This window comes from Melanotaenia boesemani, chromosome 16 (genome assembly GCF_017639745.1).
Source record: "Melanotaenia boesemani isolate fMelBoe1 chromosome 16, fMelBoe1.pri, whole genome shotgun sequence".
NCBI lineage: Eukaryota > Metazoa > Chordata > Actinopteri > Atheriniformes > Melanotaeniidae > Melanotaenia > Melanotaenia boesemani.
Window position 1 is genome coordinate 18559541 of NC_055697.1, and position 17274 is coordinate 18576814.

General features: G+C 40.2%; 2 protein-coding genes across 17 annotated transcripts in view; both read left to right on the top strand.

The window, feature by feature from the left end:
• The window catches only part of dlg5a (discs, large homolog 5a (Drosophila)), a 39348-nt gene extending 26727 nt beyond the window's left edge, over positions 1-12621 (top strand). Inside the window, exons 18-34 of one of the 3 annotated variants that reach the window (XM_042010283.1) lie at positions 16-160; positions 1028-1161; positions 1276-1365; positions 2221-2389; positions 3005-3082; positions 4113-4275; positions 4994-5127; positions 5904-6068; positions 6195-6378; positions 7239-7387; positions 8080-8250; positions 8784-8974; positions 9072-9215; positions 9337-9464; positions 9669-9778; positions 10224-10333; positions 10492-12621. In XM_042010283.1, coding sequence (XP_041866217.1) covers positions 16-160; positions 1028-1161; positions 1276-1365; positions 2221-2389; positions 3005-3082; positions 4113-4275; positions 4994-5127; positions 5904-6068; positions 6195-6378; positions 7239-7387; positions 8080-8250; positions 8784-8974; positions 9072-9215; positions 9337-9464; positions 9669-9778; positions 10224-10333; positions 10492-10595 — 2369 coding nt within the window. In that variant the 3' untranslated portion in view covers positions 10596-12621. The remainder of the gene's footprint in view (positions 1-15; positions 161-1027; positions 1162-1275; positions 1366-2220; positions 2390-3004; positions 3083-4112; positions 4276-4993; positions 5128-5903; positions 6069-6194; positions 6379-7238; positions 7388-8079; positions 8251-8783; positions 8975-9071; positions 9216-9336; positions 9465-9668; positions 9779-10223; positions 10334-10491) is intronic. The other 2 variants (XM_042010284.1, XM_042010286.1) reach the window with 2 other exon arrangements.
• Positions 12622-16765: 4144 nt separating this feature from the next.
• kcnma1a (potassium large conductance calcium-activated channel, subfamily M, alpha member 1a) overlaps positions 16766-17274 on the top strand; it is a 148170-nt gene continuing 147661 nt past the window's right edge. For 4 of the 14 annotated variants that reach the window (XM_042010212.1, XM_042010209.1, XM_042010210.1 and 1 more), the window contains exon 1: positions 16769-17133. In XM_042010212.1, the coding sequence (XP_041866146.1) occupies positions 16843-17133 (291 nt within the window). In that variant the 5' untranslated portion in view covers positions 16769-16842. Of the gene's footprint in view, positions 17134-17274 lie in introns of all 14 variants that reach the window. The other 10 variants (XM_042010203.1, XM_042010202.1, XM_042010213.1 and 7 more) reach the window with 5 other exon arrangements.

The following is a 17274-nucleotide window of genomic DNA, read 5'->3' on the forward strand; positions in this document are numbered from 1 at the left end:
TCTGTGTCCTATCAGACTCGGCCCACCGTGGACTGTCTCCTTGCCCTGCAGTGACGGCTGTGATGAGGAATCCAGTGTACACCGTGCGCAGTCACCGTGTTCATACCAGCAACTGTCCATCTGTTGCATCTCAGATATGTCACCAGCACACCCACACCAGGTTATCTCATTTTCTCACTTTATTTTCATAAAGAACCACATCCTTAGCACAATTCATTTTCCTCTGATGATCTCACTTCTGTTTCCTAATAGTGATTTTTATTTAATCTGTTTATCCCCTAAAATTTAGATCAGTTCCTGAGATACATGTTGTTCCAAAAAGCAAAGGCTGAAAATGTTGTTTCATTAGCCATTAAGCTTGATGGCGTGTTATGAATCTAGTTTCAGGATCACATTAGGAAATTATCAGTACTACATTATCACTAGAAAATTCATGTTATAAACTGACTCTCAGCAATGTTTTTTATTAGTCTTAATGTTATTAGACTATTGTAATACTCTGTTCAGCACTTATTCTCACATGCACGCTCACATTTGAACCTGGTACTGACTTACCTTAACTGACTTCTGCTACATAAACAATCACATTTAAATCCTTCTAATAGTCCACAGAACATGTAATGGTTTTGTCAGCCACTTGCTTATTGTCTATAACTAATCAGGCCCTTTAGGTAGTCCAGTTTACATTATCGAGCTGTAACAGAATATGATCTAAGTCTGTGGATGCCTTCAGATACTGTGGTCTGTTTGAGACAATCTGCCATTTCAAATAGCCTTTTAATGTTTTATAACAAGGCTTCTTTAATTTGCTCTTTCTAATGGACCTGAATCATAACAATAATTCTAAATTAGCCCTTTTCCCAACGGCAACATCACTGATTAAATATCCTGCTGTTGCTTTTCCTTAATGTTGTGCTGTTTTGACTAAGCTCTGCCCATCAGTTTAATTACCTTTTAGGTGTGAAAATTGTGCTGAAATAGAGCGTGCGTTACATACAGAATTCTAACTTTATTTTCTTTCATGCAGCCCACAGCATCAGGGTCGTCTGAGCCTGGACCTGAGCCAGCAGAAGCACACAAGTGACTACTCTGAATCCTCATCATCACGCAGCAGCAGAGCTTCACACGGTACAAACTCACTGCCCTCCAGTGCACGGCTCGGTCAGTCTGACACGCACGCACGCAAACTCGCTCACACACATACGACGGGTCACAGACTCCCATCCTGTTCTTTTTCTGGATGTTGTGGTAAATTGTTTCTCATTCCTCTGCCAGGTTCTTCCAGTAATGTTCAGTACCGTACTGAAAGGATCAAAATCCCATCCACTCCACGATACCCACGGTCTATGCTGGGGTCAGACAGAGGTACTGTATTTGGCATTTTAAAAAGATGAATATATTAAAAAAATACTTTTCCAAATGAGTACAATTCATCCTTTTTATATATGTTTTTAATATCTAGTTTAATACTGTTGACCTCATTAAGCTAATAGGATCAGTGTTTTTGTACAGCATTCATTATTATGAATACTAAATGAGTAGTGGGACCACTGAGCTTTCATTGCCATTTAACACCAATTTGGATGTATTAAAACTTAAAGCAAGCTCCTGCTAACAGGGACCATGGGCAAAATTGTCCTTGTTGCAGAAATAGCCAGTATATTTCTTTAACCCTTTAGGGCCTGAACCATGAAAAAATGGTAAGAAAAGTTCAATTTTTTTTATTTTTTATATTTTTATTTGGCCCTTTAACAAAATGTAACAAAAAAAAGTAACATTCTGTTTGGGGGGATGTCTACCATTTATTATCAATATAATATATAATATTAAAATATATATTATATATTTTAAACATATAAAAAAAATAATTTTATATAATATATAAAAATATTATAATGTGGTTTTCTGCTTCTGGGTATCTATTAAGGACAGAAGACGAGTATCAGATTGTGTTCAACAGGATTTTGAGCAACGTTTATACCATAAATTGAAGTAAAATGTCTCAAATTGTATGTAACAAATATGTTGCATCAGGCTCTTCTGGGTTAATCTGGAACAAGTCATATGAAGTCTTTTAAAAGCAAGTTTTTGATTAGTGTCACACAATTATGTGGACTTTTAATTGTAATCAAATTTAAGCTGAGTATTATAAAACGTATCTTAATAAGAGATTGAAATATTATCTATCGTCTCTTTCTGCTGCTCTGTCCTTAAATCCAGGCTCCCTGTCACACTCGGAGTGTAGCAGTCCCAGTCTTATCACGCCTCCACAGTCACCGCTAAATCTGGAGACTTCTTCCTTTGCCAGCAGCCAATCACAAGGTTCCATTTCCACTTTACCTCGGATCTCAGTCAGTCCTGTACCAATAGGGGAGCGCAGGAAAGACAGGTATGATGTAAAGGAGAACTCACAGATCATTTTTTAAAAGTCAAATTTAAAAAAAAAAAAAAAGGAAAATATGCATTAATCTGCATCGCCATCTCCTATCAGCTAGAGCACATGTTTGTGTATTTTGTGATGCTTATATGTTACATATTAGCTTGTTTACATATTTCTATACTCTCGGAGTGATTCTTCCTAAATTTAACCTTTCATTCATTCATTGTCTATTTATAGGATGAATGTGGAGAAATTGGCTTAACCTGCTAAAATTGTTTGAAGAAAGAATCCTTTTAGATTTAAGTACAATATGGGTTTCATCTGCCCACAAGGATCTTCCTAGGCTGTTTAAATAAAGGTGTTGCCTGGCAACAAATTTACTCTGATCAGCTGTGCAAAATCTCATAGTAATTCAAATTTCAAGCCTTTAAACTTATTGAAGCTTTGTTCGGTTCCAAAATCCAGTTTTATCTCGTTGTTAGAACTTTATTTCATTCATTCCTTCAACATTCCTGTCCCTCATCGTATTGACAACACGTTTCAAGCATTTACTGTTTATGTATGATATGTCCCCCATTCTTCTCTTTATCTTCCTTTCGCCTCTTTGCAACGGTCATCTTCCAGATCTTTGTACCGTAATCGCTCTTTTCTAAGGATTCCTCTGGCTGCAAGGCCGAGGTTCTCCTCTCTCAGGAGCCTCAGGTTTGTTCCCCCCTTACAGTGCTACAAACAAGGGAATGCTCCCACCCTTTCCCACCCAAGTTCACTTTATTCATATGTTTTGGTGCAGATAATATGGAGGAGCAGAATACTCTTGTGCAGTTTATAAACACTGTGTTGAGTGCAAGAGGAAGTTGTTTTTTTCCCCCCATGTTTTCCACACCTGCAACCAAAAGAATGGTTTAATATTTCTAATTTATAGTATTTTTGCATGCAACAATATGAATTGTGTCTAAAGATGCACACAAACCTTGATTAGCTACACTTAGCAAACTTCAAAGGTTCACTGTTTATGTGCCTGCACATGTCTCCCTCCATGTCAGAAGACCCACTTCAGTCTCAGATAGTGCATGTATCGTATATACTCTGAAGATGACATGGTCCGTGTGCATGTATACATTGTTGCCCTAAGCCAAGTCACCCTTTACTCTGCACTATGTATGTTATGCAATCTAGTTATTATTCAACACCAAGCTTCTGGGTTGTGGTCTTGTTTTGTACACCACCACTCTCTTTACTCCAGTCTCTGGCTGCAGCTCTTTTTCTCTGATCTGCCTTCATGAAAGTGGAAGGCATGCTCAAAGCCACCTTGTTATGAAGACACACAAAGTTCATGGAAATCTCCTTCATGTGAAGGAATTTCACATTCTTCCTGTGCCTCCACTGTTCACACTGTTTCTGTGTTGTCTAAACCTATCCAGTTTCTTTTGTAAACCAGGCATAAAGTGGTGTTCTGGAGAGATAAGCTGTTACAGACTTGGGGGGATATTTAAACTCAGGTTCAAATATTCTTCAAAATCAGCAAAAGCTTTCTATTTACTTTTGCGCTTATAATTTGAACCAGATATTATTTTAAAATATAATTCCTGCAGAAACCTGCATTGTGAATATCTTCCCAGAGCTGTAAAGAGACAGTTTCACACCACCTTGGACTGTCTGTACTTTCTGGTAGTGTCCTGGATCATCTCTCTTGTGATGCTATTTACTGATGCAGATTCCTCTTTCCCACCAGACCATACTTGGAGGAACCACGCAATGTCATTGTGCACAAGGGTGCAGAGCCTCTGGGCATCTCCATTGTCAGTGGGGAGAATGGAGGAATCTTTGTTTCAAAAGTTACTGGAGGTAGCATCGCGCACCAGGCAGGGTTGGAGTATGGAGACCAATTACTGGAGGTATGAATAACTTGCTGTATATCACAATTATTACATCTTTAAGTAGCATAAATAAGAATAAAAATTATATATGCTTTCTTTCAAGATTTAGTTATTTTACTGCTTGTAATACATGTATTCTGTATGGCTTCACATACTGGAGGACTGAATTCATTAGCGCTGTCACAGATCCAGCATTTTAATTATTGCTGAAATCTCCTCACAAACATGTTTTCACTGCTTACTGAGCTGATATTGTAAAGCACATCAAGTAGGTGTCAGCGTAGTGGAGGGTGTTACACATGTTTTTGTTGTTTATAAAAACTAGACTAAGAAATGCTTTTTAAAGTATGTGAACGTAAAATACGCTTGTTTACTTTGCTTCAAATATTCCTTATTTACCTTACCTATAAATATTCTATTTATTCATTTTTTACATAGTTAGGTGAGCTCTGCTTCTGCACTTCTGGATTAGCCACAGATGTGTCATGAAAAACAATGGCTGCTTGAGCTCTATACAGAAGATTGGAGATTTATTTTCTTCCTTTTAAAAGACTAGGAAATGTGTGTTAAACTAATTCTCTGTCAACTCTCATGAGTGTCCTCTCTGCTGAGTTCTGCTAATCATTTAAAGCACTTAACGGACCGGACACATCCAGAGTTTCCATCTCCCAGTTCTTTTAGTGACATAATCAGTTCTAAAATGCCCGTTCTAATCATATTTTTCCTCCTTTATCAGTACAATGGTATTAACTTGCGGAACGCTACTGAGCAGCAAGCTCGTCTCATCATTGGCCAACAGTGTGACACCATCACTATTATGGCCCAGTACAACCCACACATGTACCAGCTTGGCAACCATTCACGCTCCAGGTAAAACAACAAACAACAAACCAGTGATGTACAATCATGTGAGAAAAGTCTACACTCTTTCAAGTGTACGATTTTATGTATGTAGCCATAATAAAAATCATTATATCTTCAACAGGTTTTTAAAAGAGGTAAATACAGCCTCATATTTTATGATTATATTCAACCAAACCTAAACCAAAATGCAGAGTATCCTGATGCATTGAGTTCTTAGAACTGAAAGAAGGTGTCATTTGTTTCCCACATAACTGTAGGTTTTAGCAGTGTGGCTCATTGGTGTGCCTCTCTGCAGCCCCATATTAGATAAACGGTTGTGATATTTAATATGGGGCCCAGGCGAGGCTGTTTGGAAATGTCTGAACTGGAGGGAGTTGGATGTGTTCTGCCAAAGCAACTGAAACATGAGCTTTTGGGATTGCTTGGTTTGTAACATATTAATTTAGCCAATTCTACAGCAAGTGTTTAGCATTTCTGAATGATGAACTATTGAGAAAATCTTTCACCATTACCATACTTTGTTAATCCACACAGATATGGGCATAGGAAGTGGAACTTTTCCCTCTTGTTTTGTTAGCTTAAAACTTGCGCTGCTGGCTGATTTTTAAAATGGTCATTCCTGATATCACCAAGCACAGACTTCCCAGTTCTAATCTAAACTTGTTTCTCTACAGTAGGCAGCTTCTTGTGCTAGTTTAACTGTCTGACAAAATCAGATGATGCATTAAATTGAGTGAAAATTCATCAGCAAAGACAAACTTTCCTTGTTTTTTCCTCTGTAGCTCCCGTCTGGAGCCAGTCAGCACTCAGGCGACTCCCCAGGGAAGCGGGACCGCCACTCCTGACAATCACTCCACCATCGATACGCTCAGCGAACAGGACGAGGGAACACTCACTCCCTCATCCAAGCAGACCACACCCACTACTAGTCCTCGCAGTTTCATCAGGCAAGAATGCTCACAAAGACTTAAGAAAAGCTTAAAAACCTTTAAACCAATTGATGTGTATAAGAAGGAATGTTTGTTTGCCATGCCAGTAGTCTTCGTCTCTAACAGACACTTCTCTTCCTCCAGGATGCCATCAGAGGGCAGCAGGAAAGTGGCTGAGCCCCGGCTTGTGACGGTGCGCAGGCCTGGTGTGGAAGTAGGAGTCACGCTCTGTGGAGGTAACCTGCGGGGCGTCTACATCGAGAGCATAGATGAGGACAGTCCTGCCAAAGGCCCTAATGGGCTACTTGCTGGGGACCTTATCCTGGAGGTAAATTATCATAAAAGACACATACACACAAGACCTACTTCTACACAAACTCACATACAAACACGCAATCTGTAATTTATATTTGATGCCTTTCACATGATTTACATGTCATCAACACACAAATGCAGCATACAAAGGAAAGAAAAAAAAATCTTTCACAGGATTAATAAAGTATAGATGTCTCTATACTATGTACACTTTTTGTGTCATATTCATAATTTTATTTTTCTTCAAGTAATTTTATTCGCTTTGGTGAATAATTTGAAAGTTGTCTTCCAATTTGACATGAAGCTGTGAATTTCTATACTACAGTTTTAGGTGTAATATGACTTTTTGAAGTGAACTCGGATTTGAGGTTTTTAGTCTCTTTATTCTTGACAAAGTTATTTTTTATTGCTGCAGACTCAAGCTCTGCCAGAGGGTGCTGGCATTTTCCTTCATGTCACTGTTTTTGATTGATCTCCTCCCGGCTGGTGTTCGGTCTCACTTCACGTCGGTAATTTATCTGGAACACCACAAATTCGTGATAGACATTTCCTGGCGTGCTTCTACTTAAGCTCACTGCCACAAAGGGTGTGCAATCTGAAAAGCCACGCAGCTCTGTCATCAGACTGCACAGCAATCAGTCTGCCCTTCAGTCTCCCTGTTTGTTTCCTTTCCTCATACATGGTTCAAATCAATACTGCAACACTTTAATACTTCTGAGAGCTTGGAGGAAATGTAGGTGTTTACTAGTGGAGGTAACACAGTCAGAAGAAATTATGTTACTGTGTAAACATTCATCAAATGTTTTCCTCTTCTAACTAACTTTGTAGTTTTGTTCATTTAATGATGTAAAGTTGATGTTTGCTATCTCTCAGTATAACTCGGTGAATATGAAGAATAAGATGGCAGAAGAGGTGTATGTTGAGATGCTGAAGCCTGCAGAGACAGTCACTTTAAAGGTGCAGCATCGACCCGATGACTTCATCATGGTCAAAGATGTTCCAGGAGATGGCTTTTACATTAGGTATGTATGCATGTGTGCATATAAATAAATATCTGTTACACCTACAAATAGATCTGAATTTTATCCAATAAAGCGCTACAAAAGTGCCTCAAATTTTTCCATAGCAGCTTCATCTCTCCATCCTATTTATAGACTCATCACAAGAGCACCCATTGGACAAGCTGGACAGTTTGTCATCTAACCAATTATGTCCCAAATCCACAGTGAGACTGCAGCGATGCTTATCACACTACAGATTTAGGTTATCTAATCCATTTTTGTACTCCATGTTTTTCCAGGTCATTAGAACTGCATCATATATGAATGGAAAATTAGGAGCTAAAATAGTAATGCTTTATTGTTGGGAGTCTGTCGGGGCGTATTGCCGCAGCTGCCGCAGTCACTTGTTATATAGGCAAACAGGCTTGTGATGTCATCTGCAGTAAATACACTCAGCTTTCCTTTCTGTCACTGATATGCCACTCAGGAATGACTTATGAGGCTCCAACAGGAGGCGAGCTTGGGCTATACTGTTGTTAGATAAACTCTTCCTTTTTTACCCCTCCTCTGTTTCACCGATTCTTAATCTCCTCACGCCTACCATGTATAATACCTCTCCTCCCTTTTCATTTTTTATCATCTTCATGCTCCTTTGCTGCTTTGTTCTGCCCTGCCCTTCATAACTCACCATCTATCTTTGTCTCTCCCGCTAGAGCACTTTACGACAGGGTGGGCGAGGCTGAGGGGGACCTCAGCTTTAAGAAGGATGACATCCTGTACGTGGACGAGTCTTTACCAAAGGGCAGCTTTGGGACCTGGATGGCCTGGCAGCTAGATGAGAACGCTCAGCAGATCCAGAGAGGACAGATCCCCAGCAAGTACATGTGGGTGGAGAATTCAGTGCATGCCTACGCACATGCACATTTGAGTTAGTGGACACTTGGGAACAGCTGTGACAACAATCTACGCCATACTGCTACAATGTAGGACTTAAGAACGATGTAACTTCTGTGCCTTTTTACTGGTAGTACAAGGTCTCATTGTCCTTTGCAGTGTTTCTAAAGACGTGCATTTATCTTGCAAAGTTCTTGCCTGGAGGACCAGTCATTCTGAACACATATACAAGTCCCACATTTCTTTTTTTAAGTGAACCCTTGAAATGGATGGAGTGGATCATTTTAACTTCAGAACTGAGTGTTGAACCTAAACTCATACTTGTACTCAGATGCAGCAGGTGGTCTCTTTATATCTGTAATCCTCACAAGTGGGAAAAAAAACAGTTTTCAGCAAATGACAAATATCTCTGCAGTTCTTCGTCATAAAAAAACAAATAAACATACTGCACATACCTTAAAATACTGATGCTTTCTCTGTTCCCTACATTTAAGACCTTTGTTCTTGTTTTTGTGTAATGCAGGATGGACCAAGAGTTTTACCGCAGACACAGTGTGACAGAAATGAAGGAAGATTCCAGTAAGACTCTTTCTGCAGCCGCTCGCAGATCCTTCTTCAGGAGGAAACAGAAACACAAACGCAGCAGCTCCAAAGACAGCAAAGAGATGGTGGCTCTGGACACCATCAGCACCGACTCCATCCCTTTCCTTGATGGTGAGAAGGTTTTAGATGTTATGGATGAAATATCAGGGAGCATCAGATTAGCTGTATAAACTGGATGTTTGACTGACTTGTGCATTCCTTTGGTCAGATTGCGTGAGCTTGGCATACCAGCGGGTCCAGAAGGTGGAGTGCACCTCTCCCCGACCTGTGCTCATACTTGGGCCTCTTACAGACCCCGTCAAGGAGATGCTTGTGAAAGAATCTCCTGGGAAGTTCTGCAGATGTGTTCTGGGTGAGTTTGTCAGTCCTGCAGATCATGGGAATAAATTGAACATCTACCTTCTACAAATTTCAGATCTTTCTGCATTGTAATTATCTTGTAAACTCTTGCATTCTTTCTGCTGTTTCTGCAGAGGTGATGAAGGCATCCCAACAAGCCATCGAGCGCGGTGTCAAAGACTGCCTCTTTATCGACTACAAGCGCAGGAGTGGACATTTTGACGTGACCACTGTTTCCTCTATAAAGGAAATCACGGATAAGGTATCGGATTTAATCGGAATGGATAAAATGGCTTGTATCTGTCTTTACTCACTGCTTGAGATGATCATCCTTGTAGCTCTTATGTCATCGATTCAAGTGAATGAGGATTACGAATGCTGCCTATAAAATTAAAAGTAAATTATTCTAAGCAATGAATTGCTTTTGAAATTATGTTGGGTTTTTTTTTGTTCTTTTTCAATACAGGGCTGTCACTGTTTGCTTGACATTGCCCCACATGCCATCGAAAGGCTCCACAGCGTTCATATTTATCCTATAGTTGTCTTCATCCGCTACAAGAACTCCAAGCAGATCAAGTAAGTAGCAGCCTGATTAATAACGCAGATTGATGATTGGTATGTCCTGGTTGTGTGGCAACCCCATCAATGTTTGTTTGTGTGTTTGTTGGTGTGTGTGGGTGGCTGAGGAATTAATGGAATGGGATAAGCCTGCACACTTTTCACAACAAAATCCTGCTTTGACATTTATGCCAAAACATCACCCTCTAGAAAACTTGTAATTATGCCTAAACACCTGTTGATGCTACACTGTAGTTTTACATCATTTGTGACTGATTTTTAGAAGATAGTTTACTTTCATGATTCTTGCTGGCAAAATAATTTTCCCAGTTTAAAACACATGCTCATAAATTCAGAACTTTTGAGTACTGAAAAGCTTAATGAGACACATAAGAAAGACGCTGGAAGTGGTCACTGGCTTCAACAGGCTTATCTTATTAAATCTCTCCTGTTTTGCCTGCAGGGAACAGAAGGATCCAATTTATCTGCGGGACAAAGTATCTCAAAAACATTCCAAGGAGCAATTTGAAAGTGCACAGAAGATAGAACAAGAATACAGCAAGTTTTTCACAGGTTTGTATGTTAACAAATCATCTCCCTCTGGTACAAACAAAAAGCTACAGATCATAGTTGGACCATAACAAATGGTCTATCTGTGCTATGGTTCTTCAGACAAAGCACAAAGCCTTGTCTGAAGCTTTATTTATCAACAAGTACCCTTTTCTTTTCAGGTATTGTCCAAGGCGGCACCCTTCCGTACATTTGCACTCAGATCATCACTATAGTTGATCAAGAACAAAGTAAAGTCCTGTGGACTCCACTTGGCTGCCCCTAGAGGAGACTGGTTGCCTCTACAGCGAGCTGCGCCTCTCATCTCCATTCCCCAAACTCTAATTAATCCTTTCATATTATACCAATAGGTACACTACAGTGAGCTAGTTGTGTAAATTATTGATATTTTTTTATTTTGTCTTTGTTATGATTTATAATCAGAGCCTCCTTTATTTCTGACGTACTCCGGAGCAGGTTAGCACTGGATATCAGCGTTAAAGTTCAATCAGTCTTCCCTAAGGATTTCTGGTGGTGTATTTGTAAAGCTGCATTGTAAGCATCCGTTTACAGTCACAAGACAAGTCTGAATATTGGTGTTCAATATTTGCTTGATTGCGTGTCCTTCCCTCATCTATCTCATGTCCACAAACCTCAACACTAATGAAGTTCAATTACACCTAACCCCACTCCCTTCCCATGTACCAAATGAGACTTGTGGTTTCCCTACAATTATGCACCCATTTGATGATGACTGACAACTAATTGTATTATTTTCGTCTGTGTGTGTGTGTGTGTGTGCATGTGTGTGTGTGTGTGTGTGCAAGATTGAGAACTTTGAGACTGTTCACAATTATAATGGCAATTTTATCTGAATTGGATCATGGTTGTTAGCACGAGTACGATGCTATAGAAATGGATTGCCAGGATCGAGCATCACATTCCTTGTGGTGTTTCATCACAAAAGTGCAAAAGCATCAAATCTCTTTCAATATGTAGCTTGATCTTGCTGAAGTCGCCTGCCAGCACTCATTGAGGTTTGCTCTATGCATCGTGTTTCTGTAGTAGCTGGGTGTGAGGACAGGTTATGGGCCTTGCAGAAGTGCCTTTGGAGAAAAAGCCTGATCTGAAACCAGCCCTAAGTCGTTTAGCCAGAACTCTGAAGGTTTTCAAAAGTTTTTTTCTTCAATGCATCATTTCAGCCATCGCGGAGTTAGACGATTTAAAGGCCGATTTAAGACCAGTACAGTTTACAGAGCATGACAGAAGAGAGGTTTTGAGGGTCAGCCGAAGCTGTGGCCAACGGGTTAACTCCTCAGAATGCACTCCAGGGCTAGACAGACCACTGTGTAACTCGTCCTTTCTCTTAAACATGTAACAACAATATAGAGTATACCATAGACAGTATGCAGATACATCTTGGAAAAAGGAAACATATATAAAAGACTATATATTATATGTATTTTCACTAAGTGATATGCCTAGGAACGTCTGGCAGTCAAGTTATGTCTTAGCAGGTATTAGCATGTTTTTTAAAAAAGAATTTGAGTTTTTTGTGGTTGGTTGTCAGTCACTTATTGATGTACTCATTATAAGAGACACTATACAGCAAAGTTGCAGGGTAATGCCTTCAAGGATTTTCCTCTGATCCGTTCAATGTTAGTGACTTTTCATTGTTATTTAATTGTATTTTTTTACTATTATTCAGGAGGCAAAAAAAAAAAAAATATATATATATATATTATCAAAAATATTCTGCCCTTCCTCAAAACCATGTCTTGTATCTTATTTGTGCCAACATCCACTAAGGCTACTTTATCCTTTTATTTCTATTTTGCACTTGTTTATCTGTGAACCTTAAACATGTAACTGTTCTTAGGTTTCCAGCAAACTATGAATAGGTACTATAATGTCTACTGTAACTAATTCATGTTTTTATGTATCACATCAGTTCCTTACATTTCATTGATGGCCTTTTATTCTTAATTAGAAAAAAAGGATCACTTCTTATTTGAATTATGAAAAAGGGATCTATTCTTGCACAGTTTTTTCCAATAAAAATTTGTCCACAACTTTGACTATTGGGTTAAAAGAGTAAGCAGAAGCAAACTGTATTGTTACTATTTTTCTGAGTAGTTAGTTTAACCCACGTTAGAGCGGGATACAACATGAAATGGTTGTATATTTAGAGAAAGGGTCTTTCGAAGAGTCTAGGCGCCAGGTACTGATTGAACTTTTCTTTTAATGAAAAGAATGTGATTTGTATGTTGACACATTAACATGAGAATAAAACTTTTTTTTTCTGAATCACATCATGGAATCTGTCTGTGTCTTTGTTTTTTTTTCCCCCCAAAGCGCTTATTTATTGCTTTAATTTTCAGTTTTCTCCACACACACGCGCTCCCTCTCTCCCTCACTCCTCTAAAAGCTGAGTTGATAGAAAACATTCAATTTTGCTGTAAAATTTGATGCTGTCTTTCAGAAAAGTTAAAGGACAAAATTCAATCTATTTTGCTGAAAGTGGCGTCCAGTGGAAAAGTGGCTGATGAAATGCCATCAGTTACTGCGATGAGATAAGGATGTGTGACAATATCAGTCTGAATCTCGCAGATAAAGATGCTGTCTTCCTGTGAATGAAATGAGCAGCTGTGGACCTCTTGGCTCTGTCTCCTCCTCAGCAGCATGTCAGCTGTAAATCATGTCACATTTGGATGTCCTCACATAAGAATGCAGATTTAAGCAAGCCAGAATAAGCTAGAGAGAAACGGAATTCTGGTAATCGTACTATAAAATGTATTTCAGGCATCAAGCACACAGTCTCTTTGTCATATGCTAAATAATAATGAAGATCAGACTTTGTATTTATCTGACTAACGGTGACTTTACAAGGTTTCTGCTCATTGTTACCAAGTTTGAGCTCTTAAGCTTGCAAGAGCTGCTCGTTGGATGGCATCTCAGCTCTCAGCTTAAAACAGGTAACCACCAAAAGACCTACAGTTTTACCCTACAACCCTTGTTAATCAGATTTCATAATATTTTTGGTGCATTTAATATTTGTTGCAGCAGAATTACAGAAACCGATCAGCCCCAAGACACGATGAACCCCTCTTTTTCAATTATGGGCTTTAATTCATTGCCAGTACCTAATTCCCAAAGATCAGTTTGTTTCCTCAGCCCATATAACATTATTCAGGAAAGACTGAATTTGACCATTTTTTTGCTAAATTTAGTCTTGCATGTTTGTTTGTATTAAGTAAAATGTAAAGCTTTTGTTAAACAAATTAACAGTATCTCATCATCTCAAAGGATTTTTTCCCCTACTTTTCCAAATAATGTGAAGAATTTCTCTAGCCCACTTTCAAACATACATTGTCTGCACTATAAAAAAATTGTATATTTCTGCAGCTTTCTATGAGTTGTTTCCATGCAGTTGGAGAGCCTGTGGCTACAAGAGAGCTTACTGGTTGATTGGGTGCCTCTAGCCTGAGGTTAATTCCTCTGAGCGCCTCACATGGTCTTCTAACCAATAATGTCACAGTGAATGACCACCCTCCAGCTGCCTGTCAAGATCAGTGGGGCAAGAAGGAACCCACCATACTCATGAAAGGTCTGCAACCAGACACACTACTTCCTACATTTGGTGAGAACATTAATTGTTTGATGTCACTTAATGTTCTCCTCCGAGGACCATGTGCTGTTATGTGCAGGTCTACTGTGCCATGTTCCAATTCTTTATGTCCTCCAAGTCCCCTCTTGCCTGTTTTAGAAAGGAGTAGGATCTCAAACTTTTCAACCACGGTGTCTGTTTCAAGACAGCTGCTGACAGCTCAACTGAACTTGAGAAGTCTCAAGTCTGACAGTAGGGGATCTTTGTAGTCCACACTGGGAAGCCATGGCCTTTCTCAGCTCATGTCAGGCCTTGCTGTTGAAGAGAAGAGGCATTTTCTGCCTCTTTTCTATCTTTCAGCATGATGGGATGAATTCACCCATTTGTCCTTCCTCTGGTTCTGCATGGTGTTAACTCAGATCTCCCACTATCCTGCAAGTTCACCATGTGATTGCTCTCACCCTTATCTCTTCTTCTGTCAGCACTGAGACCTTTAGGCTCCAGTTCCACTGCCCTATAGGAACCACTCACCCAACAGCAGGCCTTTCATGGTGGGGCAATCAATTCAAGTCCATCCCCCTTACAAAAAACACCGGCTAGATTTATCATCACGTATAATGTGTGATGGGGATTTGCTGTTGCTTTGGAAACTGTACTGTGCATAATATGCTACTTAAATTGATTTCCTTATTGGTGAAGCCTTGGTTCCACCAATAATTATCCATGTCTAAAATGATCACATGTTTATTTGTTGAACTTTTGAGATAAAATGTCAGGGTTCCCTCATAGCAGATCCTGCTTGTAAATTAGCATCACTTGCCTGTAAAATGACAGTTCTCTGTTTTACCAGCAGGAGGACAGTTTCAGAGCTTGTTCAAGCCTGTTCCCACACTTAATCCAGCTGCCTGCGCACTTGCTGATCAGATGCTGTTTACCAGCACCCCCATCAGCTACAGCCAGGCAGCAATCAAGGTTTCTAAACGCAAAACAAATCATCGCCTTGAAATTTCTTCTTGCTGTGAACCTCATATCTAATATGCATACCAAAGGTGGGTAGCTGTGTTGGACTGCACTGCGCCTTTTTATGTAAGTTCAAAATGCTTGCACATACAGTCATAACTCTGAAGTGCTATAATTTACAGATTGGCTTCCCTTCAGAGTTTTACAGCTCAGCCCCTCCCCAAGTTGAAAAGACTCCCAGCAGTCACAGCAGCTATTTTTGTTGAAGCACTAATATTTCTTTGATAATAAATAACTATCATAAAACACACATCATACTCGGACATGTTTACTTTTCAAATGATCTGTAGCTACTTGAGATTATGTGTCATAACTCCGTCATTGAGACATGTAGTACTCATCTCCAAAAAGAAATGCTTACTGGTATCCCTTGATCTTGTGTACATTAATCAAACAAAGAAAACAAGGTAAACAAAACGAAAAATGCATTATGAAAGACTTAACTGAGAGATCTTTATTGCAAAACCACCTCCAAGAAATCAGAAGTGTTGTGACACAAGTGGTTGAGCACCTGCCTGGTCTGGCGCTCAGGGGTCAGTGGTTATTCAGGGCCACAAGCCAGCTGTCCCCCCCATATCCTTTGCCATCACCAATCCACGCCTGTTTTTGGTCTAATATGTGAGCTAAAAATGCAAGCGTATTACAGTAATTGTCCGAGCAGGGCTTTCACTCTGTATGTGTGTGTAGTCATTTTTCAAAATGAAATCAGGGACGCCCATCATGCATGGGTGAAAAGCCCCTGTCTCAGTGATTGAAAAAGTGGAGCACTATCCATGATGAGAATTCGGGGCATTAATATACCCCCCACCCACCCCCATCATGCAAGATTACTATTGGGGCTCATTGTTTGATTTGATTTGCTTATACAGCAAGCTATAATCCTCAAAAATTATGACTGATCGATACAGCCTCTTTCCAAACGTCTTTGCGACATGCGTCACTGGCGTGCAATAAAGACGCAAAGGCGCAATTGTAGCCAACCTCCTTTATACACCCAAATCAGCGGACACCAGTCGGTACTTGGAATAAACGTCGCGGTCTTGCTGCCCTCTGTCCATCTTTATTATTAGCGCTTCGCTCCGCCCTCCTACCTGTAAATCTCCCCGCTCTCCTCTGGAGCGGATCTGACAGGCGCTCTCAGCTGGCCGCTCCGCGCCAGGGCTGCAGGGGACCGAATGGAGACAGCGACATCCACCCGAGCGCCAATCCTTTTTACGCAGAATTGACAACGGAAACGAGAATATGTAGTCCCGTGTTCTGCATTTCGCAGCTAAACACTTAACCAAATTGAATTACAAGTTCGATGATTTATTTATTTATTTATTTGTTCGCTTTGCTGCAAACCCTTCACAGTCGATTGACGCTGAAAGAAAGTAGAAATCGATTCTCCGCCTGCTGATCGACAGGATCCCTGAATGGAAGACGGCTAGAGAGGTCGCCTCGCCGAAGACTGGCTGCAACAATTTACACTGTCGTTGTGTTCACTTTATTCGACACACAAAAAAGGGACTATTAGTGGCAGCCTCGACGGCTGCACGACGCCGTTTCTGTCATGGCATATGGCGTGAAAGAGGCAGAAAACCCCTCAGAATAGCGCATATAGATTCGTCATTATTGCGGATTTAAATGCCTCTCTCCAAGGGCCACCGACCCGTTATTTCGGTCAGGTTCGTGAGTGCGGTGTCTCACACTGTTACGAATAAGCAAATCTAAAATACAGAAAGACTCAGTCGGGTGGGTGACCATAATCTACAGCAAATAGGGTTTATTTTTTTGATTTCTTTTCTTGTTTTTTCTTTCTTTCTTTCTTTCTTTTTTTTTTTTTGTTTTGTTTGTTTTGTTTTTTAAGCAATATGGCTGGTGAGTGGGGCTGGGGACGCTGGCAGAGGCTCTCCAAGGCTCCTAAATGCTAGCTGAGGCAGATGGCACGGTTCCCCATGGAAGCGACAGCTCTATGAGGACAAGCAATATAAATAATAATATAAATCCGGACTCTTCAATCTTAATATCCAAGATGGAAGACGTTGTCATCCCGTTCTCGTCTGAGGTGCCATGCGACAGTAATGGACAGCGCATGTGGTGGGCATTCCTCGCCTCCTCCATGGTGACGTTTTTTGGGGGTCTCTTCATCATCCTGTTATGGAGGACCCTCAAGTATCTGTGGACTGTTTGCTGCCACTGCAACATTAAAAACAAGGTATGGCTGCTGCTGTGTGAACCATATTTATTTCTCTTTGAATCCGTCATGCAATCACAGATGAAGCAAAGGCTGTGGGTATACTCCTCTATTTTTATGTGCCACTGGTCTAACTTGTTGTTCTGCATGGGCCTTCATTCT